General features: G+C 56.3%; 10 protein-coding genes and 1 non-coding gene across 11 annotated transcripts; 6 read left to right on the top strand and 5 right to left on the bottom strand.

Annotated features, from left to right (window-relative positions):
- Positions 1-1,165: 1,165 nt before the first annotated feature.
- Positions 1,166-2,086, top strand: B0H18DRAFT_924958 (translation protein SH3-like domain-containing protein). Its single transcript, XM_048041616.1, has 2 exons — positions 1,166-1,734; positions 1,789-2,086. Exon 1 carries the CDS (start codon positions 1,181-1,183, stop codon positions 1,712-1,714), a length of 534 nt encoding a protein of 177 aa, XP_047901252.1. The 5' UTR covers positions 1,166-1,180; the 3' UTR covers positions 1,715-1,734; positions 1,789-2,086.
- A 755-nt stretch (positions 2,087-2,841) lies between these two features.
- Positions 2,842-6,521, top strand: B0H18DRAFT_899915 (fungal-specific transcription factor domain-containing protein). The gene is made up of 7 exons (XM_048041449.1): positions 2,842-3,106; positions 3,169-3,279; positions 3,333-3,861; positions 3,916-4,157; positions 4,208-4,367; positions 4,421-5,459; positions 5,516-6,521. The coding sequence occupies exons 1-7, from the start codon at positions 2,937-2,939 to the stop codon at positions 6,334-6,336; spliced, it is 3,072 nt and encodes a 1,023-aa protein (XP_047901251.1). The 5' UTR covers positions 2,842-2,936; the 3' UTR covers positions 6,337-6,521.
- Positions 6,522-6,662: 141 nt separating this feature from the next.
- On the top strand, positions 6,663-9,016 carry B0H18DRAFT_967130 (acyl-CoA dehydrogenase NM domain-like protein). Its single transcript, XM_048043398.1, has 14 exons — positions 6,663-6,813; positions 6,871-6,933; positions 6,988-7,173; positions 7,221-7,308; positions 7,360-7,461; positions 7,510-7,588; positions 7,649-7,901; positions 7,951-7,970; positions 8,024-8,145; positions 8,201-8,280; positions 8,331-8,381; positions 8,434-8,562; positions 8,616-8,627; positions 8,690-9,016. Exons 1-14 carry the CDS (start codon positions 6,763-6,765, stop codon positions 8,813-8,815), a joined length of 1,362 nt encoding a protein of 453 aa, XP_047901250.1. The 5' UTR covers positions 6,663-6,762; the 3' UTR covers positions 8,816-9,016.
- A 39-nt stretch (positions 9,017-9,055) lies between these two features.
- B0H18DRAFT_t3 lies at positions 9,056-9,150 on the bottom strand. Its single transcript has one exon. It is a non-coding gene; the product is annotated as a tRNA-Pro (tRNA).
- Positions 9,151-9,284: 134 nt separating this feature from the next.
- On the top strand, positions 9,285-9,790 carry B0H18DRAFT_1112587 (uncharacterized protein; the record flags this gene model as incomplete). The annotated part of the gene is made up of 2 exons (XM_048032836.1): positions 9,285-9,521; positions 9,560-9,790. 2 exons carry the CDS (start codon positions 9,285-9,287, stop codon positions 9,788-9,790), a joined length of 468 nt encoding a protein of 155 aa, XP_047901249.1.
- Positions 9,771-11,548, bottom strand: B0H18DRAFT_967121 (ClpP/crotonase-like domain-containing protein). Its single transcript, XM_048043397.1, has 7 exons — positions 11,241-11,548; positions 10,958-11,173; positions 10,850-10,906; positions 10,752-10,793; positions 10,575-10,696; positions 10,280-10,522; positions 9,771-10,219 (listed from the first exon to the last, which is right to left on the bottom strand). Exons 1-7 carry the CDS (start codon positions 11,293-11,295, stop codon positions 10,124-10,126), a joined length of 831 nt encoding a protein of 276 aa, XP_047901248.1. The 5' UTR covers positions 11,296-11,548; the 3' UTR covers positions 9,771-10,123.
- A 1-nt stretch (position 11,549) lies between these two features.
- Positions 11,550-12,969, top strand: B0H18DRAFT_967120 (uncharacterized protein). The gene is made up of 3 exons (XM_048043396.1): positions 11,550-12,137; positions 12,416-12,454; positions 12,646-12,969. Exons 1-3 carry the CDS (start codon positions 11,930-11,932, stop codon positions 12,846-12,848), a joined length of 450 nt encoding a protein of 149 aa, XP_047901247.1. The 5' UTR covers positions 11,550-11,929; the 3' UTR covers positions 12,849-12,969.
- A 940-nt stretch (positions 12,970-13,909) lies between these two features.
- B0H18DRAFT_967113 (uncharacterized protein) lies at positions 13,910-15,805 on the bottom strand. Its single transcript, XM_048043395.1, has 9 exons — positions 15,664-15,805; positions 15,491-15,610; positions 15,328-15,376; positions 15,251-15,278; positions 15,165-15,197; positions 15,059-15,111; positions 14,821-14,999; positions 14,622-14,764; positions 13,910-14,333 (listed from the first exon to the last, which is right to left on the bottom strand). Exons 1-9 carry the CDS (start codon positions 15,704-15,706, stop codon positions 14,010-14,012), a joined length of 972 nt encoding a protein of 323 aa, XP_047901246.1. The 5' UTR covers positions 15,707-15,805; the 3' UTR covers positions 13,910-14,009.
- Positions 15,806-16,717: 912 nt separating this feature from the next.
- B0H18DRAFT_967110 (NUC169 domain-containing protein) lies at positions 16,718-19,971 on the bottom strand. Its single transcript, XM_048043394.1, has 12 exons — positions 19,810-19,971; positions 19,490-19,768; positions 19,278-19,426; positions 18,999-19,224; positions 18,664-18,945; positions 18,297-18,619; positions 17,986-18,233; positions 17,792-17,925; positions 17,532-17,719; positions 17,355-17,379; positions 17,069-17,295; positions 16,718-16,974 (listed from the first exon to the last, which is right to left on the bottom strand). The coding sequence occupies exons 1-11, from the start codon at positions 19,891-19,893 to the stop codon at positions 17,116-17,118; spliced, it is 2,118 nt and encodes a 705-aa protein (XP_047901245.1). The 5' UTR covers positions 19,894-19,971; the 3' UTR covers positions 16,718-16,974; positions 17,069-17,115.
- Positions 19,972-20,083: 112 nt separating this feature from the next.
- B0H18DRAFT_899907 (brg1-associated factor b) lies at positions 20,084-22,275 on the top strand. The gene is made up of 10 exons (XM_048041448.1): positions 20,084-20,155; positions 20,206-20,517; positions 20,578-20,776; positions 20,832-20,926; positions 20,977-21,098; positions 21,149-21,300; positions 21,350-21,467; positions 21,527-21,712; positions 21,768-21,887; positions 21,941-22,275. Exons 1-10 carry the CDS (start codon positions 20,137-20,139, stop codon positions 21,977-21,979), a joined length of 1,362 nt encoding a protein of 453 aa, XP_047901244.1. The 5' UTR covers positions 20,084-20,136; the 3' UTR covers positions 21,980-22,275.
- Positions 22,276-22,701: 426 nt separating this feature from the next.
- On the bottom strand, positions 22,702-24,153 carry B0H18DRAFT_1112580 (uncharacterized protein; the record flags this gene model as incomplete). Its single annotated transcript, XM_048032835.1, has 3 exons — positions 22,702-23,094; positions 23,145-23,640; positions 23,696-24,153. 3 exons carry the CDS (start codon positions 24,151-24,153, stop codon positions 22,702-22,704), a joined length of 1,347 nt encoding a protein of 448 aa, XP_047901243.1.
- Positions 24,154-24,618: the final 465 nt, after the last annotated feature.

Genomic DNA, 24,618 nt, shown 5'->3' with positions numbered 1-24,618 from the left:
CTGTCTCAACTCGCTCCCCCTGCCGTGCGCCTACCTCCAATGGTCTACGTTTGCGGCACCATTCAAGGCTGCATGACCTTTCCTTCGTCTCCAGGTGTGCGCGTCTGCCGTTGACTCTGCGATCGGGTAAGCACGTTCATGAGCCTTGCCTTTCACCAACAGCACCTTGTGTTGTGATCCGGCTAACTGTAGGGCGTGGGCGCATGTATACCACGAAGATGTGAAACGATGTCCTCGGGTAGTGCGAGGCTATGCCCTGTTCGGCGCTGGTCTGTTGTACCTGAGGGCACCTCTTGTCTTGATGCTACTTCGTGTCTCGCACCTTGACCTTCTGCTTGACCTTGACTTCCCGAGTTGGTCTCAGTGACGTCTGCGAATGCTGAAAATATGCATCACTTACGGCAGTTGAGGATGGTCATGCGACCACTTACCCCTACTCATGGCTGTGGCGCGCCCGTTGTCCTTCTCTCGCTATTCAACTGACGTTATAAGCAAGCTATAGATCACTCGACTGCGACTGCGAGGCGCAAGTGTCGTTACGGAGACAAACACCACTGAGAAGCTCCTTCATCTGCTTTACTATGTGCTTACCTCGTGCGATCTTCACCCTTCTACTCTGCCGGGCTATCTCACGATAAGGAGCGATGATCTTCGTCCTTGTGCTTATGCGGGACATGGACTTGCCCCATCATAACGGGGCAGAGCGATGTCCGTATATGCGTCCTCGGAAGTCGAGATGGGACTGAGTTGCCCCGGTAGGAGACTCCGTGCTCCAATGGAAAGGTTGACCAAATGAAAAACTCATGTTGACCCATGTTCGTGATAGCCTCTCCATCGAATACAGTGCATTGCTGGCGGCGGCGAGAACTCCTTCGTGCTGCAGCTGAGCCCGCGTCTACTCTGTACTAAGCAGTTAGCTGGTCGTCAATTACGCACCAATAATACATGTCTTTGTCTATGGCCCGCACCGGCGTCCTCAACGGCATGACGAGAGTAGGCAGTTGTGCATTGACGAGTGCAGATGGATGAGCAGAGGAGGGATTCGCGTTCCAGACCTTGAACTTGAACGAACGGATTCCGGAACCGGCGGACCGACCTATGATGCAATCATGTGACCATACCCCGTCCAATTTCGATTCGCCAGCGACCAGTGAGCATCTTGCTCTGTGCGACGCCCGACATGCTATCCAGCCCCTTCCGACAATGCGCGAGGGCATTGTCCACGGCAGCGCAGCCCTACCCTTTCTCTAAACTCGCCAAAATCATACCCGTCTCGCCCAACACCAGCACCGTGCCCCGCGAACCGTTGCTGAAGGGCAAGGGTCTCATGCAGCATCTCAAGGAGACCTTGCCAACGCCCGAAAAGCTCAACTGGCTACAATCCTATTTCGCACGGCGACATCCCTCACGAATCATGCCCGGATCTGTCTTGACCGTCAGTCTGGGTCATGCGCCTACGACCTTTTCCGGGGTGCTCCTGTCGGTGCGAAGACGCGGGCTGGACACGTCGTTCGTCCTCCGTAACGTGATCAATCGGACAGGAGTGGAGATGCAGTTCTACGTATGCTCCCCGCATCTCAAGAACATCAAAATCCTGCAGCGGGCCGCGACGAAGACGTCCAAGTCGGGCCCCAGAATCCGACGCGTGAAGCTGTACTACCTCAGGGATTCGCCGGAGAAGATGACTGCTATCTCAGCAGGCGTGCGAGGATAGACGAGCGATAGCGCGGTTAGGTGCGTTGCGTGATTTTGGTCTCATTCGGATGGCTCACACACCGGTTGGTACAGCGTCTCGTCGGGCTAGACCGTGTGAGCGGCAGGCATGTCGGGCGAACCGCGGGACGCTACTCGGACACTCAGACGTGTAGGAACCGAGAGGGCTGCGAGGGAGAAGAGGGTATTGGGACTTAGGCATGGGGCGGTGTGCGTTCGACGGTATCTCATCTCGTGAACGTGGCTCTCTTGCTGGTGAAGGTTCAATCTGTAGTCCCAGAATGGTGGTCGAAGCATTCCAGGGCCCACACATGCATCGATGAGCGCAGTATACACGTTTCATGACAGGATGCCCCATACGGAAGACGGAACGGTTTACAAGGCTGAAGCACTGGCAAGAGCAGCTGGCATAGCGCTGGCGAACAACAGCCAGCAGGCGTCGGACAGCGCGCCAGGAAATGTGACCGACAGGATACCGTCCCGAACGCGGATGAGAACAATGTCAAATGACAAACTAACGTAACCTTCGGGTCGCGGGACCTTCGATGGCCGTGTGTGCTGCCCTGGATAGCTATCCTATGAACCCCGTGGAGTTTGATTGACGGAAGGGGCACGACCGTAGGAGGCAAGAAAAGAGAGTTTGGCGCTGGGGAGCATCTTAGGACACACTAGAAGTTCGCCTGCCCTTCTCAATCGCTGGGAACGGTCGCCGTTCGGGCAGATTGACAGGATGGTGCGAGCCGGAGATGAGCGCTGCTGCGAGCGGGTGCCCCCCTGCGGCTGAATCCATTGAAGAACCGCAGAGGTAGACTTCGATGTATTGCTTGCGCTGGCAACGAGGTGGTCAAATGCCTTGCTGACTCTTCGCCGCGCCGGTTCGCGAGTGCGTCTCCCGGGCTGCAAAAGGACAGACGGGGCCACTGCGTCCACAGGGATTTATCAGATGCAGGGGCTCGCGCCGAGTACCGATGTGTGACGGGGCGGTGCGGGGGCCCTCGCCGACGAGCAGCGCTGCGGCCGACGCGCGCGACGGCGGCGAGAGCCCCAGAGGCGACGAGGAGCGCGGGTGTGCGGGGCGAGAAGGAGACGTAAATCCGAGAAGAGGGCAGAGGCTGTGGCGGGGTGACTCCGGTTCTGTGCGCTTTCTCAGGCACGCAGTACTTGCTTACGTCCGCTCGCCCGATCTGGCTCAGATCTCTTTCCCTCCTCCCTCATATACCAGCATGCCCGAGGGCCCTCCACCTCAGCAAACCACCGATATACCTGCCATGGTCGTCCACCCACACCAATCCAAGAAGAAACGCTTCGACGACGACCAGGTCTCTGCTGACCTCGGCCTCAAACCTGTTCAATTGCAGCGAAGACGGGTCTGGCGAGCATGTGAATCTTGCCGGTACGTCTTCATCAGCCTCGCTATTTTCCCCGCGCTTTCTCCTGATCACATCCTCAACGCAGTCGCAAGAAGATCAAGTGTGACGGCGTCGAGCCCGCCTGTTCGCAATGTGCCCAATCCAAGTCTCAGTGTACGTGGCTGCAGACGAAGGACCGAGCTGCGCTCAGCAGACAGTGAGTAACGCCCGCCGTGCACCGCGCTCAACCTCTGACCCACCCCACCTCAGCTACGTCCAAGAGCTTGAAGCTCGTCTTCTCCAGCTGGAGGGTTTGTTCCAGCAAGTCGCACCTATCCTTGAGCAGGTCGGGGAAAGTGGTCTCGACCCTTCCAATGTACCCCCGTCCTCGTCGGCGCGCCCAGGCCCGTCCTCAGCTAGTCTCATCCAGTCTGTCCTCCCACAAGTCAGGGAGGCCGCACAATCCGCGGGCGCACCCAGCGAGGGCCTCGGCTCTGACAGCAGCCCGCCGGTCAAGGTCGAGGACGATGTATCGGAGTCCTTCGGCCAGCTGGCGCTCGACGAGCACGGCCACATGCACTGGATCGGCGGCTCGTCCACAATGTCCATTATCCAATCGTTCCTCGAGGCGACCTCATCGCCGCTGCGCCGTATATCTCCTATGGAGGATGACCCCTTGGCACAGGGCCCAAGCATGAACAAGCTATACTTCCCGGCCCAAGTATTCTTCGGGAAGGTCCGTGCCTTGCCCAAGCCAGAGGAAGTGGAGTATCCAGATCGCGACCTCGCCGACAAGCTGGTGAGCTCGTTCATTCCGGATGTGATAAGAGTGCAGGAACTGATATCGTCTCAGGTCGATGCGTATTTTGCTCGGTTCCATTTTCTCATGCCTATCCTGGACAAGCCTTCATTCATGAGGCGATATACGTACCTCATGGATCACACCAACGACATTGAGCTCGCCAGGGGGCAGACCGCGTTCATTGCACTCGTCTGCGCGGTCTTCGCTGTTGCTGCTCGGTTTGTGAACGACCCACGGCTGTTGAAGGCAGACAACCTCGACGACGCCGGCATGGGGATGGTATACTACGAGCGGTATGTCTATTCTATTGTAACCCTCTACGCCGGCTTATGTCTACCACCAGGGCATTAATTCTCCACCACATCAGCCATGCGTCTACACAGCTCGAGCATGTTCAATGCTTCATCCTCATGTCTTCCTTCCTATGTTCCGTGAACTGTCTTCCGCAGGCCTGGCTACTCGTTGGACAGGCCGTTCGTTCCGCACAGGACCTTGGTCTCCACGTACGTTCGTTTGATATTCGCTGAGTGAATATGCATACTGACCATCTGTCTAGCGTTCGCCTCGGAGGTTGTTCATCTCCGCGATCGAGAAGGAGACAAGACGCAAGGTGTGGTGGGGGGTGTACACGCTCGACCGCATGCTTGCTCTTGCTTTGGGTCGCCCTCTTGGGGCCGAGGACATCGACTGCGACGTCGAAACCCCCGTCGATGTCGACGACGAACTGCTTCCCGAGTACTTTGCTGGCGCGACGATCTCCCGGGAGCCTCCCCAGCTCATGAAGGGCTTCATCGATCTCACCTTACTCTACCGCATAGCTGGGAAGGTCCTCCGTCAGGTCTACGCCCTTGACAAGTGCAGAGAGATACTCGAGCCCGAGAAGCGCGCCGAGCTCCAGCGCGCGGTCGAGTCGCTCGACAGGGAATTGACGAAGTGGTGCGACGACTTGCCCGAGGCTTTCAAGTCTCGCCCTATGACCGACAAGCAAGTCTCAATGGGTGCCGTCCTTTGCAGCCATTACTACTCTATCCTCGTCACCCTTCACCGCAACTTCATGCCTGTGAAGTACGACCAGCCCCTTTACCCGCGTTCAACCGCGAAGGCCGTCTCCACAGCTAGGGCATGCATCCGTCTGGCACCTGCCATCCGAGGCGTTGTACCTCCCAGCCACCATCTCGCCTTCTTTATCCAGAATCTCTTCAGCTCTGCCGTCATTATCCTCCTTTACGCTATGCACACCCCGGAACCGACTGCGTCCCAAGCCGCGATGGATGAGGCTACGAGCTGCCTTCCCATCCTGGAGCAGTGGGAGGCGCAATGGCCCGGCGCGCGGAAGTGCAAGGAACTTCTCGAGGAGATCACAGCCACGGCGCGCGAGGCGATCCGCACCGCTGCGAACAACAGGGCGAACGGCCAAATGCGATCTCCAACAAGCTCGGCTTCGCCTTCTGGCTTTCCAGAAGGGCGCATGTCTGCCGCGGTCCCCATACCCGTGTCCGAAAGGCTGATCAAGGGGAAGCCTCGGCGGAACCGATCGAGGGATCCGCGCTTGTCCACCCACCAGGCGATACCGGGCATGCAGTTCCGCCCAGATTGTGAGTTTCTTCGTTGACTTGCCTCTATCAGTCACTCACAGCTTCTTCTTCTTCAGCTCAAAGGGCGCGATCGACGTCTCGCAAGCGGCCTCACGACGACGATCAGTTCCAGGACGGGAGTCAAGGATATGGGCTGCTATCCAGCTCCTACCCCGGGCGATCAACACTGAGCTCCACCAGCTCCCCCGCGTCGGTCAATAGCCAACCGTCGCCATCGGGCCAAAGTTTGGAGTTCTCGGAGGCGAGCCCCCGCGTGGTTCCCGCGTCTGCGTTCAATCCCATGAACATTCCCCTTCCGCAGTCTCCCACCGGTCCCGTGTCGTCGCAGCGCTTCGATTACGACTTCGGTCTATCGCAGAGCCCTCCTGATCGCTGGAGTCTTTCAGACGCGGGGGCGAATGGCCTGAAGTTCTTCCCGTCTGGTTCTCAGCAATCCCAATCACAGCAGTCCCAGAGTCAGTCGCAGCAGCAGTCTCAGCCGTACTCGCCCATCTCGTTCAACCCTCCGCAGTCGTCCGGCTTTGACACGTCGTATCTTGGCTATGACGGGCTTAGCAGCGTGGACCCCGCAGTCTTTGGAATGCCGGGCTCGTCGCCACCGTCGACCAACGGGTTCGCTGCTCCGGGGCTGCCCTTCCGCGGTTTGGATTTTATTCGCAACTACAACCCTGCGGGATACACTGGAGGCAACGGCGACCAGGCGTGGCATACGTTTGACCCTGGCGCGTTTGGCTACGACCCAGAGATCCCCTTCTCGCTTGGGGAACCGGCTCTGGATGGGCAGCAATGGCAGAACCAGTACCATGACATTATGACCGATGACTTCTGTTCACGTTACGTTGCTAGTCTCGATGCCAGATCGGATGTAATGACCTGACGTTACTGTACTAATGCGTTCGCCCATAGACATTTCGGTTATGCAACTTTATGACGTTTGTACTAACTGTGTACTTGTATCCGTGGTGCCTGTTGTCGATCGAGCTACTTTACTTAGTCGGTTTGATTGTAGTCGACTCAATGTAATCTGACTCTCCTATATTTGTCACAACCTCTTTTACTGGACTTGAGCTTGAGCTTGAGCAGCAACTGACCGTCTCGAACATCGCACGAGCAGATGAAATGCCGAGCGCTGTGGATGGAACGTGATTGTCAGACTCGGCCAACTGAGGCATAAGTGCCGCCGGAAGACCAGGCCAGTCGGGAGCAGCAGGTCGGTCAACTGATCCACTCTCATACACGGCGGCTGCATATGTAGCACCATCTCCGAAGATGCTGGACACGTCTCTTCGCGCTAACCTTCGCCATGGCGTCTCACCCTGTCGCAGAGTTTACCTCGCCTTCAGCATGGGCTATGGTAAGCCAGTCGGATGACCTACTAATAGTATGACTATCGTAGACTGACGCGGAATAGGTCGAGGACAAGTTCTCACCGTTCGCGAAGGAGACCCTAGCGAAGCTCATCACCTTCGTTCATGTAAAGCGCTCCCTTCTTTGACCCTTCACGTCGCTCAAAGAAACGGGGCGACAGGACGAGGTTCTGCCTGCACAGAAGGTTGCCCACGCGCAGCTGCCTGCTGACTCAGAGAAGAGGTGGAAGACCGTGATCCCCATTGTCGCAGAACTCAAGGCCAAGGCGCGCAAGCTCGGCCTATGGAACCTCTTCTTGGGCAAGGCGCACTACCCTGAATACGGCGTTCCGCTCACCAATCTCGAGGTACGTGAAAGAGGGTTGCCGAAGCCAGACAGCTGACACTGCCCTAGTATGCACTCATGGCGGAGATTCTGGGGCGTGGCGGACAGATGGCTTCGGAGGCCGTAAATTGCTCAGCCCCTGACACGGGGAATATGGGTAAGCACGATGTGCCCACCCTTGTGTGCTATGCTTGAGCAACTCTTACAGAGGTCCTCGCACGATATGGGTCGCCAGAGCAACAGAAGAAATGGCTGGTTCCATTGTTGAACGGCGAGACCCGTTCTGCTTTCTCAATGACCGAGAGGTTTGGTGCGTCCAGCCTTCTTCGGCATACGCATGACAGTTGACCGCCCACAGTCGCCTCCTCGGACGCAACCAACATCCGCACCACCATTCGCCGAGAGGGTAACGAGATAGTCATTAGCGGACACAAGTGGTACGTTGTTGCGAGCATCACTCGCGGGCTTGAGTTCAATGTGTTCGCCGCGACTTGTAGGTACATCAGCGGTGCTGGAGACCCTCGCTGTGCATTGCACCTCGTCCTGGGCAAGAGCGACCCGGACAACTCTGACAAGTATCGTCAGCAAAGCATTGTCATTGTACCTGCCAATGCGCCCGGTGTCAAGGTCGTTCGTCCCATGGGCGTCTTTGGGTATGATGACGCACCCGAGGGCCATTGCGAGATTATCTACGAGAATGTCCGCGTCCCTGTCAGCAATCTCGTCCTGGGTTGGGGCAAAGGCTTCGAGGTGAGTGGGCCGTTGTTGAGTGTCGCGATCCAGCACTCACTTCTTGCAGATCATCCAAGGGCGTCTAGGGTGAGTCCTTTGACGACGGTGCATTATGAGTTAGCTCACTTCCTGTTCGCTAGCCCTGGTCGCATTCATCATTGCATGCGCTCCATTGGATGTGCCCAGTACGCATTGGACCTCATGATCCAACGTGTCACCGATCCCGCCAAGAAGACTTTCGGCAAGTACTTGTACGAGCACGGTATGGTGCAATGTCTTCTTGTGTCGTCATTCCGGCAGACTGAGACGAATCACAGGCACCGTTGTCTCCGAAATTGCTCACTGTCGTGCCGAGATTGAGTCCGCCAGGCTCCTTGTTTTGAGCGCTGCTCTCCAGGCGAGTCCTGCGATCGATTTTTAGCAATCAAAGTGTTCAACTTCTTTCAGGTCGACAAAGTCAAAGCCAAGGGCGCCCTCAAGGAGATTGGTATTGCTAAAGTACGTCGAACTGTCTTGTGTCTAGATGGCGGTCGTCTCACCGTGATCGTAGTTTGTGGTGCCTTCAATGGCCCTCAAAGTGGTGGACACCGCCATGCAAGCCTTTGGTGCGGAGGGCATCAGTCAGGACACGCCGCTCGCCCAGATGTGGGCACAGCTCAGGACACTTCGTATTGCCGATGTACGTCGTTTAGCCCTCTTGTGTTTTGCTTACTGATGGCAGCGTCCGTACAGGGTCCCGACGCCGTGCGTATCGTTGTCTCTTGTTCGTGATTGCTGAGACTGACTACTCTCGTCTTGTGGTTCAGGTCCACATTCAGCAGATCGGACAGCGAGAACTGAAGCGTGCCCCTGCGCTCGCAAATCGCACCGCAGAGATCAAGAAAAGGGAGAAGAGGCTCCTTGAGCAGAACAACATCAAGGCATCATTGTAGCTTGTTTGTAACTCGCATGACTCGACGTGATATTGCATGAGCTCTGCTCGCTGTGTATGTAGCTACCAAAGTCTCGCAGAGATGCGGTCTCTCAATGCATCGCACTACTATTCTGTCACGCCTTGTGCAGAGTAGACATGCTCCGCTCAACAGTGTTCCTGCCCGGATTTGTGTCTGACCACACTGTACAAACTGTCGCGGATTCTATCTTTGAAGTAGGCAGGAAAAAAGTAAAACGTTGGGCTTGGCTGGGAATCGAACCCAGGACCTCCTCCAGGTCACGTGACCAAACACACAAGCCCTAAGAAGGAATCATACCTCTAGACCACCAAGCCATGCTGTAATTTATGTTAAAGTAATATAATATAAGCTTTTATTAAGCTCAGGATATTTCTCTTTGATACTCATCATTATGATAAGTAAGTACGAGATACTCTTCTCACTTTTGCCTTCGTCCCTCTCCACTGAAATGCGACAAGCAGCCAACATCCTGCCGACATCTCTTCGCCGCGCATCTGGTGCAAAGAGGTGTGCTTCAAGCTCATCCTCTGTCGCAAAGCGACCCACGACCCCGGTACCCAAGGAGCGGATGCGCGCACTCGTGTCCCTCTACCACCAGTCGTCTCAGTTCGTCACACCCAGCAACTTGTCCGCGACGATAGACTACGAATTCGTCACGAAACATGCATGGGAACGGGCGATGGCCGTGGCGATGAGCGAAACTACGCTGACCTCATCGCGCAGGCCGATGCGCTGAAGGCGTCGCCCAAGATCGGCGACTCGCGTGTGCCCCATGCGACAGACTCGGTGGAGATGTGGAGCGGCAGCAGGCATGAGAAGGAACAGAAGGTTATGCGGGCGCTGTATGGCCTTGAAGCTGGCCAGAGACCTGGGCTGGAGGTGCTGGAGGACGAGAGCGATCGTGTGCGGAGAGAGGTCATCGAGCCGGACGCCCATATGTTCAAGTCGTCGTAGATGGTGCGTGCATCTTGTGCGTTGCATTATCCTCATGTCATGCTTACAAGACTCCTGTACAGCGATTTCTGTACGACGCACGTATCTCCTATTTCAGTCGAAGCACTGCGTTCGTCCTCTCTTGCTCATCACACTGCTATTGGTCTTGCCGGAATACGAAAGCTCGAGCTCTTCGCTGGTAGTTCTCTTCAAGCGCTCTAATAAAGATGGGTAGAAACTTCTCTGTGTACAAATGGAGCCCGACAAGGAGTGTCTGAACAGGCTTGAGCGGGTTCAGGTACAGCGCCCTCATGGTCCATACTCCAGGAGAAACACAAGTGACTAGACAGACAACTACAACCTTGCCTTCGCTGCTGCGTCGTCTGACAAGGCATTTGCTGGCAACACTGTCCTCTCACTCGTCTCCAGCGCATCCCTGTACAAATCGCGCTACAGAAATACAGGACGTGGTTAACAACCCTCGGACAACCCTTCAGACCCAGAACTTACTTTGATCACGCCCCAGACACCCTGACATGCCATTCCGCTCACCGACTCGCCGACCTGACGAGCCTTGGCGATGACCGCCTCTGTGTCACCCTTGACGAGGTGGTCTACCATACCGGCTTCGAGTGCCTCTGTAGAGGTGAATCGGTGCCCTTCCAAGGCGATCTTGCGTTGGACCCTGCCATCCAAGACCTTCGCCCGAACAACCCCTGCAAGGGACAGCGGCCATCCGGCACCGAAGTGCACCTGTCACAATATGAGATTGAGCCCCATTGCATATGCTCATCATGTGGCGCACCTCGTTCATACACATCCAAACGTTACGACTGCTGCCGTCGGTCATGACGCGGTAATCGCAGCAAAGAGCGAGGATGAGGGCGGCGGCGAAGCAGTGGCCGTTGATAGCGGCGACGGTAGGAACTGGATGAAGTTATCAGTGGACCGCATGGTCAATGGAACGGTGGTGTCTACTCACTCGGGAAAGTGAGCAGTTTCCGGATGAGGGGGTTGAACACCACTGCCAACGATTGTCAGACACAAATGCGTGGACTGAGCACTGAGGAGGGACTTCACAAGGGAAGAAGTTCGTGCCGAAATTGGGGTCCTTGATCAAGTTGTCGTAGTCGAGTCCTATAGCATCCTTCAGTTCCGTGGTGACAGAACCATTCAAAACCGACGCACCATTGCTGAAGAACTTGCTTTGCTTCCGCTTTCCGACGATTACGAGAGTGCCCTTGCCACCCTCTTTGTCCTTCGCCGCCCTCGCGGCGCGCCAGTTCTCTCGCCAGTGACGTTCGACGGCGTCCAGCGCAGGCATCCAAGCCTTGCTTATGAAATGCTCCGTGAAGCGACTGTCGTCGCCATTGTGCATCTCAATGAGCCATGTAGTCGCAGAAGCTGTCGGTCAGCCGGTAAAGGTGAGTATGTATCCTCGATGAGAGCGTAACGAGAAATCGCGACGAACGATGCGTGACCGTCAACAGCGGTTGCTGTGAAGGGAAACCTAACGGATATGACATTCTGACGCAAATGACTGAGAGCAAGGAGAACGAGGGGGGAGGTCAAGGTGTATAGGAGCCTCAATAGGACATGTGAGCAACCTCTGAGTCTCGGGACAGACCAGTGTGCGGTGATGAGATTGGGCATATTCACATGCTCTGCGGAAAGTCATTTGGTCAGCGGGCATGACTAGGAACAAACCCATGATCGCTGGTAAGTAGCCCAAAAGGTCACGAAAGCATTGCCGGCGCGATCCAACCATGCATGAGATGTCGGACAACGCTTGGAGGGCGAAGGCCGATGGTATATAATATGTCCTACTTTGGTCAGCAGTAGATCTCAAAAGGCGCCTTTTGCCAAGCGAAAAGTGCCAGCAGCTGTGTCGCAGAGGTTCCAGTGCTTCCAGCCATTCGTGGAAGCAGTAAGAGATCCCCTGACGAGTCAGAAAGCCGCAGTACACACAGCAACTGTGCATGCGCAGGTAGGGCAGGGATCACCTTATTTAGGAATACCCACTCGGCACGTGCATGTGCGGAGCCGAATCGGGCAGCCCACTTTTCTTCGTCGTGCTCCTGCAGCTACCCCATCCCCCGTCTTACGAACACCCACCACGCCTACACCTGTACTCACGACCGATCCAACAACCCCTAAACAATGGCAAAGTCAACCCGCTCCAAAGTCAAGCGCCATTTCCGTGCGAAGAAGCGCACAGAAGGCGTATACGCTGCCGCTGAGGCAGCACGCCTCAACCGCCTCCACCAAAAACTCAAAACACTTACCACCCGCGACAAGGACGGCGACGTCGAGATCCCGGAGGAGGCCGTAGAATCGTTCAGCGATGAGGAGGGCGCTCAGCAACCAGGTTGGTACTGGTTTGCGAACATTGGTCTTCTTGACCCCGCAGATGTCACTGCCGAGGGCATGCAGATCATGGAGCACCTCGTGCGCCGCATTGCACCCGCTGCTCAAGTGGCAGCGATGCGCTCAAGCAGAGGATCTGGAGGGGCGGGTTCGAAAGCCCGAGCTCCAACGCCGATGAAGAGGACGGCAGCGGGCTGTTCGGTCATCTTTTCCCTTGAGCCCTTCTGCTTTGTGAAGCTGGTGATGGGGACGATGGCTGATGCCTTGGTTTTCTGACAGACGGCCAACCGATAATCGACGACTCGGCTCAGGGTGCAGGTCTGTATCCTCTGCCTCTCTGCATCCACTTGTCTCACCGCATACCCGTCTCCCCTATTCCGGACACTTGCTCTCACTACTGCCATGCACATGCCCCGCACGGACACCCCGACACCCTTCATCGACGAACCGCTCATCACCATTCCCATGCGCTACCGCTTGCCCATCTTCCCACCATCCGTTCATCCCAGACACCATGGCCGTAGACCCCAGCAACGCAGGTCCCTCTACAGAGGGCACAAAACGGATATCCACACACGGCCCTCGAGGATCGCGCCGCGAAGAATGGCGGCTATCGAAGGGTATGCCCGCCCGCGCGCAGTCGAAAGGAATGAATCGGCAGGGAACCGTCGCCGCGAAGAGGAAGTCGGGGAGATCGCATCGGAGACGGTGATGCGTTCAAGTTATGGTTGTATTTATACGGATACTCGTAGTGTAGCCTCTGGTTTCTTCTTTGCTCACTGGGCTTCTGACTTACTGGTCAAAATGCAATGGATGCAACTGCTCGCACTGGATGTTACCCGCTGCGTGAGGTGTGATCTCCATGCTCCAATCCCTGGTTGCAGTTGCAAGACACCGGTATATGCGTCATGGCCATGTCAAGGTGCAGCCTTCGTTGACTGCGTGCGTACATCTTGATTCAGTCGTCGTTTTATCGTGGCCTTGAACATTTGAAGTTGAACCTTCACTTGCTCGCAGTATACGACCGCCCTCCCCACTCAACAAGGTCGTGTTTAGGGTCTGCCTACGGGAGACTATGCTCGCAGGAACTGACTACTTCGAATTTGTACAGCTAGATTTCATGTGTGGAGTTGCGAGTGGGACCGAGTTTGTATGTACAAAGTGACAGAAGTAGTGAAGTACACTAGTAGCATAAGTCTATTGGGCTCTCGTAATGGTGTCAGTGTACATGCTCTGCTTGTGCCAGCTTCTCAGCTCGGCCTATACAGTCACGTCCGCCGCGGCGCGTTCTGGTGTTACCCCAGTCGCATCCGATCGATTGCGTCTCGGTATGTCTTCGAAGTTCGTCGAGCCATCCAAGAGTTCCCGGCAGGGCGGATGGTTTGATAGGGTGGTCTATGGAGTAGCAGGAGGCGCAGAACAGGTGTCCTCCAGACATCTATCCTACGCTTGCTGCCATGCAGTTGACTGCCCACCCGACCCGTCTGCTGAACAGTATGTATTGTACTCCAGAGCACTGCGTAGCGTACGCGTATGGTATCAAGGTGTCAAGGTTATTGAAACAATTTTCTGTCTGAATAGAACATCATTATAGACACAGCTCGGTAGGCTACTCACATATGTATCTCTCCACAGACACCATCACAATCCATTCCTAATCTGTTCCACAGCGCAACACATCATCTAAGCTCACCATCCTGCGGTGGTTCATTCGTCCTCCGCCCCGTGCCGAGTCAGAGTGTTGGCGTCAGTAGTAGTGAGGCGCAGACGCAACGCCTACACGGCCTCGGCCATAGGGTAGACCTCCTTGTCCTCCTCGACCGACATCCTGTCGAGGTCAAACGTGTCCGACCGCTCGAGCTTGACCCTCGTCCTATCGCCTATGGGCGAGAGCGGCTTCATCCTGCACAACATTGCTCATCAGCCCCCCCTCATCTCCACACACAACAGGCAAGCGTTGACGGACGCACCCATAGTCCTCCACCACAAACTGGTCCGTCGTGACGTGCACCTCCGGGCGCGCGAAGGCGACGTCCCCGCGACGCGAGGTGAACCGGCGCGCCGCGCGTGCGTTGTGCTGGGTCCCGCCGGAGGCGATCTGCGACGCACTGTGCACGTAGACGTCCGGACGCGTGAACTCTTGCAGCCGGATGACGGCGCGGCAGGCGGCGATGGCGGACAAGGTTGCTGCGGGGATCTGTGGAGGAGGGGTTAGTGGAACGCAGAAAGGGAGAAGCGGAACGAGGCGCACCGTGGCGACGCTGAGACGAGGCGGAGGAAGAGAGGATTGATTAGTAATTAACACTGCGATGATTTAGGCACGGTGGAACGTACACGTCCATGGCAACTGAGACGGAAATGAGATGTCAGAGTGACCTACTTTGCCGGTGATTCCAATACGCACCATTCAGATTGATAACGTTCAGATCTGATGTTCATTCGCAGTCAGAACCGTTAGCGCGTGGAAACGACAAGGAATACGCACAGCAGGGAGCGCATTGAAGCAGAACGCGGTGAGGAAATACACAAGACCGTCCGTGAAGAGCAACGACCACAGGCCTGACCGTGCCTTGTGCTTCACCAACGCGGCAATTGTGAAAGTGAGGATAGTAAGGTCGAATCCCATTGCTGTGTACGCGGGCAATCAGAATTCGTCAGGATTCCGATAGAGCCATGATACGCACTCATAAAGAATGTCACGTTCAGGAAGATGTGATTGCTAGACAACAAGACGCACGCGCCCTGGGTGGGGTCATACTGCGCATTGAGGAGGAACATGCCCCGCCAGAGCAGCACCCAGTGGCACAGACATAGGAAGCAAAGTGGGATTACAATCTTGAGCTGGCGGTCCCATATGGCGATCCTGTGGCGCGGGGAAATTAGTATGCATGTAGGACTGCGGGCGGTAAGCAGTGAACGGACGTTCTGAGCATGAGGGACGTTGATGCGCCGAGGATAGCCATGTTTCCCGCCCACTAGAGTTTGTTTAGACTTCTCCTTATGGCGACTCAGGAGGACCTCGACTCACTGAATTGAACGTGTACAGAGCCTGGCAGTTGATCTGATGGAGACGTCAATGCGTAGAGCAGATCGACAGATAGTCATGATACCAACGGGAGTGCGGACGCTCATGGAGACAATGCTGCAATTTTCATTAGAGCGAGGTGCAATTCGTGCGGGAGCAGACTTACATGCCAACCAGAGCAAGGAGGAGGCAATATCGGCATTGGAAGAAGAATACTAAGTTTGTATCGAGGATGGTTAGCGGTCAACCGCGAACTTGGGGTGAGGTAGCTTACTCTACGGCGGTAGTGAATCAGTACATGCGTATGTGGCGTACGGGTACGGAAGCACTCACGAGGGGCCATGTCAACTTGCGCGTTCTGGTAATGAGTGACCATTCGAAGCCGGAGGTCTGGAAGAGTTCCCAGACGTAGAGACCAAAGAGAGCAAACACCAGCTTCCCGTATACCTCTTCCGGGCGCGTCAGAATGGTGCGTCGCGCTACGGTGGTGAATCTTACTCACCAGAATCCAACGCAATCTCGGACGGAGCTTTCCAATCGACCATGCTGGCTGCAGACCGGGCTGCCAGAGCAAGATGGTGCGCAGGAGAGAAGGATGCGACCGATGGCAACCGGGGGCATGCGCGTCCGATGAGATATTAAATACATCGCTCGCAGTTAGTCCCTCTAGGCTACCACGTGTCGAGCGCCCGGCGGACAATGCTGTCAGGGAGAATGCTTCGATTTACGTGACTGTATGCGCTACTCAGCGGCCCAGCGGCTGGAATTCACACCGCTTTCACGTCTTCGCCTGCCCATTCAAGGCTCCTGCCGATGCCGATCCGCGAATCTCCAAACGAGCCGCTGCGCCATGGCGATTTTGCGCCATAGCGAGCAGCGAGCAGCTTGGGGGAAGCCGGGGAGCGCAGGGCGGTTGCTGCAGAAGGAGAGTGACGGCGCTGGAAGAGAACAAGGGCAGCGTGGTGGGTGCGGCGGAAGCATTCGATCGGGCGTCCGAGATCTCTGTGCGATAGAGTTGGCGCTCCCGCCACACCTGCCACGAGGGCCGCGGTGCCGCAACAGGCGTCTCTGCTGGGCCTTGTATTTCGCATCCCCAGTCCTCAGCGAGTAGCTACTGGGTGTCTCTATATACATGCGCATCGCCGACAGAATGCACAGTGCGGTCAACCAAGGTCGATAAACAGCGTCAGCGTGGATTGAACCCGAAGAACTCGAGCGACGCCGCGCGGTACGGAGTGCGCATAATTGCCCGCTCCCGCGGATCAAGTTCTTGCCCACGTCCCAAGCGAAATACCGATTCCGGATCACATTGACACGGAAAGTTAATTCATGTGGCCGTCCTGGAGCCGCCATCTTCCATTCGAATTTCTGAAGTTGAACACTGTATCTCATTGTGCGATCGCCAGAGCCACTGTGGACTCGGAGCACGTTACATAGCACGAAAATATTTACTCGCCTTCAAAGGCACTGGTAGACCTCGAAAGGGCTTTGAACGCCGCCATGCTCTAATATCGCCCATTTGTCTGATCCGACGGCATAAAGGCAGCTGGCGTCGGATACCCTATTACCAATCACGTACCTGCGTACACTCTTATGTACGCGGATGACTCAAGGAGCGCCTCGCAGTGCCCTATGCTTGACAGCAAAAATGGACGTCGCTTATTCTCGCTTTGGTTGGCCTCTGGCGACACCGACGAAACGGCCAAGTATCCGGCCGCTCGGGTAGGAATACCACACTCCGTCAACCTGCAGCTCTGCTCCAGATTGAGTAATTCGACCCGCCTTGCGCCCGCGTGCATACCACAGTGGTCACCTTCCATACCAACGTGCAGGTACGGGTCCGGTATTGGTCGCGACAGAACGGCGAACGTTGAGAGCAGTGATGCAATTCCCAAGTAATAACTCACAGCGAAGACACGCGAAGACACTACCGTAACCCGCCTCCACCCGTCGACTAACTGCACCACACTGCGACCTCCCCATCCGCGCCCGCGCTCACCAGCCACGGCTGCTTCGGGCACCAGCGCACCTGCAGGACGCCCAGTCCCTCCGCGACGCTGTGCCCGCGGAGGATCTTGAGCGGGACGATGAGCGGGTTTGTCATGAGGTCGTTGTATACACGCGCGTGGAAGATCTGATCGAGCCGTCGTCGGACGAGGAAGCGAACAGCGGGTACGTCGGGTGAAAGTGCACGGAGCGAAGCGCGCGCGCGTGGTACCTGGATACGAGGGAGAGTAAAACACGTCAACGTCAGCGATCCTTCCATTGCACTGTACGCGGCACGAGGGGGAAGCGGCGGGCACTGTGTGGCGGCCAATCAAGGGCGGGGGACGGAGATGAAAGGCGGCGTGTGGCGGCGTTGCGACTCACCTGAGAATTTTGTACGGCTTGTCGCTGAGCTCGAGGTCGAACCAGCAGAGCTTCCGGTCGTAGCCGCCTACAATGAGGTGGTCGCCCGACGGGTGCACGTCCATGCACGCAATCCATCTGATACCTGGCGTCAGGGTCTTCAGCAGCTTCTGTTCCGCGAGATTGTACAACCGCACGTAGCGCTGCGTCTGTTTTCCAGAAAAGCGACGGACGTCAGCCCGAAGAACACGGGGAGGTTCGAGATAGAGACGGAGACGCACGGCGACAAAGAAATGAGGCTTGGTGGGGTGGAAGAGGACCAGCTGGATGGTGCCTTTGACCTTTCTGAACGGTGCCTGCGAATGCCTGCGTGAGATTTGGTGGATCCAGACCCCGCCCTGGCCCTCGCCGCTTGCTGGTAACGTCAACGTGTCAGCGGAATAACGAGAGGGCAGCATGTTATCTGGTTACGTACAGACTGTCGAGAGGTAGTCGCCTTTACGATGCCAGACTATTTGCTTTGGCAGGCCTGACGACGAAGGTAAGTTGAGCGTCAGGATGGGCGAGTCTGACGACGATGCAGCGGCTGCGGTCGAGACCCATTTCACAGGCGATGGTGTCGCTGGGGCCGGGGGCAAAGTGGCTGGGGCTAGCAAAGCCTGCGTAGCAGCTAACACAGGGGTAGGAAGGTTCGGCGGAATAATGAAGTGAACATGTTCTTCTCTGCGCGTGCAAACGAACAAGTCAGCCAACGTCCGCACTGTCGTACGAGTGCAGCACACTCACATTCCCACCACGAAGAAGCTGATGTCCGTCCGCGGGCACCATTCGACCGCACCAACCTTACCCTGGAACTTCCATGTCTTCACCTCCTTTCCGACCATCACTTCCCACAGGCCCACATTGCCGTTCTCATCACCGCTAACGGCCCATGCACCGTCAGGGCTGACGGAGAGTGCCCTCACACGATGCTTGTCATGCGAGACCTGCAGTGACTTGTACACCGGGAAGGGCTTCAGGCTGTTTGGACTCGGAAGCTTCGGGATAAGGCTGTTCGGATCAATCTGGAGCTTCACGCGCTGCACGCGCGGCGCGAGGTAGAGGTCCAGCTGCGGCCGAAGCGCTGCTGGATGAACTGGTCGTACGCGGGCACCAGGCGCAGTGCACCGTATTTTTGTGGCAGGAAGTCGCGCTCACGGTCCTCCTTGTCGGTTTCCTCCCATTGCTTGCGCTCCTCCTCAGTGGGCAGGTACTCTTCTGGCGGGTTGTAGGACTCGGCGTGGGTGGGAAGGCGGGGTTTGGGCGCGGGAAGGGGTGCGGGGACGTTGGACGGCTCATCGTTCCAGATAGCGTAGTACTGTGGCTGGGCAGAGGCATTTTTGGGCTTGTTAGGGACTATCCGGCCTGAGCGGATCGCGCGAACGATTTTCATGACCTATGTTTCGCGTATTGAGTGTACATGCTATGCAATGCAATCGCTCGACTGACCTTCTGCTTCTCCCACTTACTGGGCACCCATCTCCGCTTGGGTTCGGGTGCGCCTGAGAGAGGCATGACCTCTTCCTTGCCTTTGCCAGTGAACCACTCAACCGTAGGTTCGTACGGATTGTAGCCAGCATCAGGATTCTCGTTCTCCTGCAACCTCCGGATGAGGTCCAGCTCCTCCTCTGATAGAGGCTTGTCCATTTGGGTGTTCTTGTCGAACGCGGATGTCCTGCAGGTGCATTAGAAGTCCACCATCAGCATGAATGAAAATCAGTGACATACCATGCAGTCGGGTCCTCAACTGTCTCGAGGAACTTGTCTAGCTCGTCTCCCCGCGCAGGGCGTAGGACCTTCTTGCCGTTAATATCGTAGCCTACATGGGGTAGATCGTCATACCAATGCATTGGTATGTTACCGACGCGGTTAGGTGTCTAGGCACAAGCACGAGTTGAAGTGGTCAGCACGGCCCTCACATATAACAGAAGCATCCATACGTCTTCTGTAGACGAATCTGAGTCGTAGTCGGCCTCGATCTCTGGGTAGACGCGTTTTGGGTGACCAGTGATGTCCGAGATGACGGTCTTTGGTTTGGGGTATATCCGGAGGTCGTCATCTTCTGTGTCCACCTCGGATTCCTCGTCTTCATCTTCATCTTCGTCCTCTTCGTCCTCTTCATCCGCACTTCCGTCCTCGTCCTCGCCTTCACTATCACTGCGCGTATCAATCTCAGGAAACTCGTCCGCTTCGCCATCATCCTCGCCATCCTCTTCGGCCTCATCCCACCCTCGTCTTCACTGTGCATGTCCAGACCGACATCTACGGGGAAGGGTGCAGGTGCTAGGGCCTCCTCGGCGGCCTTGCGCTTTTTGGTCTTCTTGATTATTTCAGCAGCTCCCATTTTGAGTGATAGAGATAAGTTACGAGGTGCGAAGGGTAGCGGCCAAGCGATGTAGGGAGTGAGAGCCCTGGTACTTCGCTGCCCCGGCTCGATCTGCGAATGAGCGAAATTTCGTGCACGTGGACGCGAGGAGATCCGATCGGGCAGAGCGATCATAGACGCGAGTTGCCTTTCGCCTTCGACGCGTCCGCTCGCGCTTCCTCTTCGCTGGGCTGCAGAACTACCGTCAGGCATTCGGCGAAAATGGTAAATTACGGGGGAGGTAGGCTGTTTCTATTGAACGGCTTCCACTGTACTCATAGAGCTACACAGACGAAGTCTCGGCTTTGGTCGTAGACATTGGGACGTCATCTCTTCGTGCGGGGTACGCGGGAGATGACACGCCCAAGGCTATCATCCCGACATCATATGGGTTTATTGAGCTTCCGCAAGAACAACAGCAGTATGGTGAAGGCAGCGGCGATGGGGACGTGACTATGGCAGAGGGGGACACCGCAACAAACGGCGACGCTGCGCCTAAGCCCGAGAAGTCAAATCCGAAGGTGAAGCTATACATTGGCCAGAATGGGCCGTCCATGTGGAGGGAGGGCATGCAAATAGCCAACCCTGTGCAGAACGGGATAAGTACGTCTCTTTCAAGCGAGCGTGCTATGCGGAAACTAATATGGCCTTGTTGCTCTGCAGTCACAAACTTCGATCCCATACCTCCACTTATTGAGCATGCACTGAGAGACGTCATGCACTGTGACCCGTCAGAACATCCTATACTCGTGACCGAACCGGCATGGAACACCGCTGCAAATCGAGAACGCATGGCGGAGATCATGTTCGAGGAGTTCAACGTACCGGCCTTCTACATATCGAACACGAGTGTCCTAAACGCGTACGTTATTCATATCAAAGTTGTCTCGTATGATTGTTGGACTAATGCCATGAAGCTTCGCAGCAGGCAAGGGCTCGGCATACGTTATTGACATCGGCAGCTCTGACGCCAGCGTCACACCCGTCATTGACGGCTTTGTGCTGCGAAGAGGTATGCTCTTGTAATCCGGTATGCGCACATGTACTGACTCTGTCATTTAGGCCTCGCGCATTCCGCTCTTCCCCAACTTGTACAAGCGCACGCCCGACACCTTCTGACGACTCCAACCAGCAGGCGCCCCGGCATTGAGCTGTGGCCACAACAGTTGATTTCCAGCAGACAGGTGTGGATCTTTCTTCACGCTGCGTGACCCTAAATAATGCGTCTCTGTAGTCCATAGATCCTGCTTTGCCCCCGAAGTTCGAGCTGCGGCAAGATCGAATAGCAGGCACCACGGACACCTGGAGAGCATGGGCAGAAGCACGGGAAGTGGAAGAATGGGTTCAGAGTGTCGCTGGTGTGTTGGATCAAGGCTGGAACGAACAGTGAGTGTCATTGAGACGCCAACGACACTGATGCTGATTTCATGGCCAGAGCGGCGAGTGCTCGAGGGGCACGACACTACGAGTTTCCCACCGGCTACAGCAACTATTTCAGCGCCGCGGAACGATACTCCGTGGGAGAACAGCTATTCACTCATTCACCACAACTGGTTGTGCGTTCCACTTCCATGTTTCCGTCGCAAACAGATGCTCACCCGGCGTGAAACAGGCATCCAACCCCAACCTCCCCAAGACCATCCCTGCTCTGATCAGCGGCTCCCTGAGCGCATGCGATCCTGAGATCAGACAGGTCCTCATGGGCAACGTGGTCCTCACCGGCGGCGGGAGTCTCTTTGCTGGGTTTGTTGATCGTCTCCAGAACGAGCTGTCTCGGAACTTTCCTCACGTGCGTACCGTCAGTTTTCACCGTCGCATCTGTCGTTGGTCTCACAGCCTCGCTATATCATCAGGCAAAAATTCATGCCCCGGGCAACCCTACCGAGCGCCGGTTCGGTGCATGGCTCGGTGGGAGCATCCTGGCGAGTCTGGGGACGTTCCATCAATTGTGGATTAGCAAGGAGGAGTGGCAGGTGCGTCTTGATGCGTACTACCTGTCCGTCATCCGTTGCTCATTAAATCGCAGGAGCACGGCAAGGCGATTGTTGGCCAACGGTGCAAGTAAGGGGCGGTCAGGTGTAGTAGGCGAAGGCTATGTGACCTCCTTTCAAGTTGTTCGATGGACAGATGAAACAGGATGAAAACGCCAATGATGCGTTGATATTGTATCAATGCGATCAATGCAGGATACGCTACATGTACATGTCTCGCATTCATATCCAGGGATATGATCAGAAACACTTCCATTGTGTCTCAGCTCAGTTCGTCAATCCAGGGTATCCCGCGGAAGAGGCGACTGTATTGCATGAAGATATAGTACATAAACAGACGCAACGTGATATCTCCCTATGAGGAACTGCCTCCTACAACAATATGCGAGTGACCCGTCTCGATGGACATTCTTGGAGATTCCCGACCCGGGGAAGCGCTGCTTCCCTGCGCTGTCCCGACACAATCGCGATGCAACAAGTGTGCACCCCACTCGAACTTATCCACACAAGTGACAAACCCCACCACCGCCAGCTCCCTGAATACAGGAGAGGTATGAAAGTGGCGATGGTGCAGAGAGGGAAGAGAGAGACAGATGAAGTGCTGAAAGAAAGGATAGATACGGTGTATCTGTACGAGCACAAGTGTCCAAGCCAGGATACGCACGTAAATAATATAAGGCAGTTACGACGCGGCGAGAAAGGAGTTGAGCTACGGATGGCCTAGCGGAAAGGAAAGGCTGGTATTTGTCGTCGAGACTAATCGTACATCACCTGAACGCCAGCTGGTGGCGGAGGATCAGAAGGCTTCAACCAGCTCGCGTCGCTCGCGGGCGTCCATGAGGGCGCCGAGGGCCTTGCGTCTGCTCCGGGTAGCGAAGTTCTTGGGCTTGAGCTCGTCGTTGTTCGACGGGGGACCGCGCGGCTGCCGCAGGGGGATGCATACCACTTTTGGTGCCATTATCGGCGTGTCCTGCGGCTCAGCAACGGTAATGGTGGGGATGGGACGGCCAATGCCGAGACCCTCGTAGAGCTTCTTGACAGCATCCTCACGAGGGGAAAGGGGAGGAACGTCGGCAGAGGAGGCCGAGTGGGGGGTACTCGGGGAGGAGTTAGACTTGGACGACGCAGACGAAGAATCATCGGCGTCAGCACTGTCGGAGGTGTCAATGACCACAGTGCCAGGGAATGGCTGCGATGCTGCCAGCTGCAGGGCGACGGGACGGGACCTCATTCCGGCACCAGCTTCAACAGGGGAGGGGTAATCCTGACCGTCGGCGAAGAGGCCGCACGGTTACCACCCAGAACCGAGTTGTTGGCACCGTTACGACGCCAGGAGACCGCGGCATCCGACTTTGAGGGGATCGCCGTGTTGAGAGTACCGGGAGTGGGCGTGCCAAGGGGTGTACCACCGCTAATGACAGTGGTGAAGTTGGGGGTGGTAGGAAGCTTGGCGCTGGAGAAGTCGTCCTCCTCGGAGTCGTACCGCCCGGACACGACGCGACTGCCGAACTTGCCTCCTAAAGCAGCCGTCATGGGTACTTGGTCGTCGGAGCCTACGCCAAGTCGGGAACGAAGCTGGTCTGCTTGGCTGGTACGGCGCATCTGCGGGTCCATACCACCGGCGTGCAGGTTGAAGGAACCTGGGCGGGGCCGGCAGTGGCCGGTGGAACGAACGCCGACGCTGTGCGCCTCATAGGCTGCTGTGCTTGACGCTGGCGTTGCGCCTGAGCCTGGGCTTGCGCAAGAAGCTCAGCCTGGTACTGCTGAGCCTGGATGTTCTATTCCCAAACCAGTCAGGTTTACCGGATATAATCGTTGATGGAGGGCAACGACTCGCCTGCAATCGAGCAATCTCCATCTGCATCATTTGCAACTGCAGAGCCTGCAACTGGGTTTGGGCCCCGCCCGGGGTCATAGGGTAATTCATCCCGGGGCTCATCATTCCCGTGTGTTGCTGCTGAGCAAACCGGTTGGCGGCGCCGTCCACAGCAGCGGTCATGGGGTGCTGGTGAATGCGGGCGGCGTTGTTCCTGATGTACATGTTCTGTGCCATCATGTTAGAGAGCTCGTCTTCTTCCTCCTGGCTGTAGATGCCCTCGTTCTGAGGTGTTACAATGCGGGGTATGTTGAAGGAGGAAGCGCCAGGAGCGGCAGTTTGGGGTACGTTCGCCGAGGCAGAGCGCACACCTCCCGTGCGGAGACCGGCGAGGAGAGACGCGCGGGGGTTGGGAGCGTTCGCAGTGGCCATAGTGGTTGAGATGCGAGCGATGGTACGCGAGAAGAAGGCGAGAGTGAAGGTGGTCACAGAATACAACTGAGGGTGCATTGTCAGCAGAGGATCGGGGGATCAGGTCCTCAACAAAGCAAGCCAAAGCGTGCGTACCTGGTGCAGTTGCGAGAATGCGCTTGGCTGACAATGGAAAGGGGAAGGACACGTCGATCTCTCTCTCAAGGGCGATAGCTGTTCGGTGGAGTGGGTGTCGAGGCTGGGGGTGCAAAGTGAAGTGCCGGGTGGGCGATTAAGAAATTTGGGCGGGAAAGCTGGAAGTTTTGGCGAGAGTGTATAAAAAGACGATAGAGAGTTATATATCCTATGAAGAAGAGAGAGACAGACCGAGACGAAGGAGGAGAAACGACCACCGAGAGGCAGGCAAGAGAGAGAGACGACGCAGCATCGCCAGTTCCTCCCCGCCCTTTCACTATCGCCCTCCCC

This window comes from Fomitopsis serialis (assembly GCF_022376445.1).
Source record: "Fomitopsis serialis strain Sig1Antser10 chromosome Unknown B0H18scaffold_1, whole genome shotgun sequence".
NCBI classification, from domain to species: domain Eukaryota; kingdom Fungi; phylum Basidiomycota; class Agaricomycetes; order Polyporales; family Fomitopsidaceae; genus Fomitopsis; species Fomitopsis serialis.
This window is presented reverse-complemented; position numbering and strand designations above follow the sequence as displayed.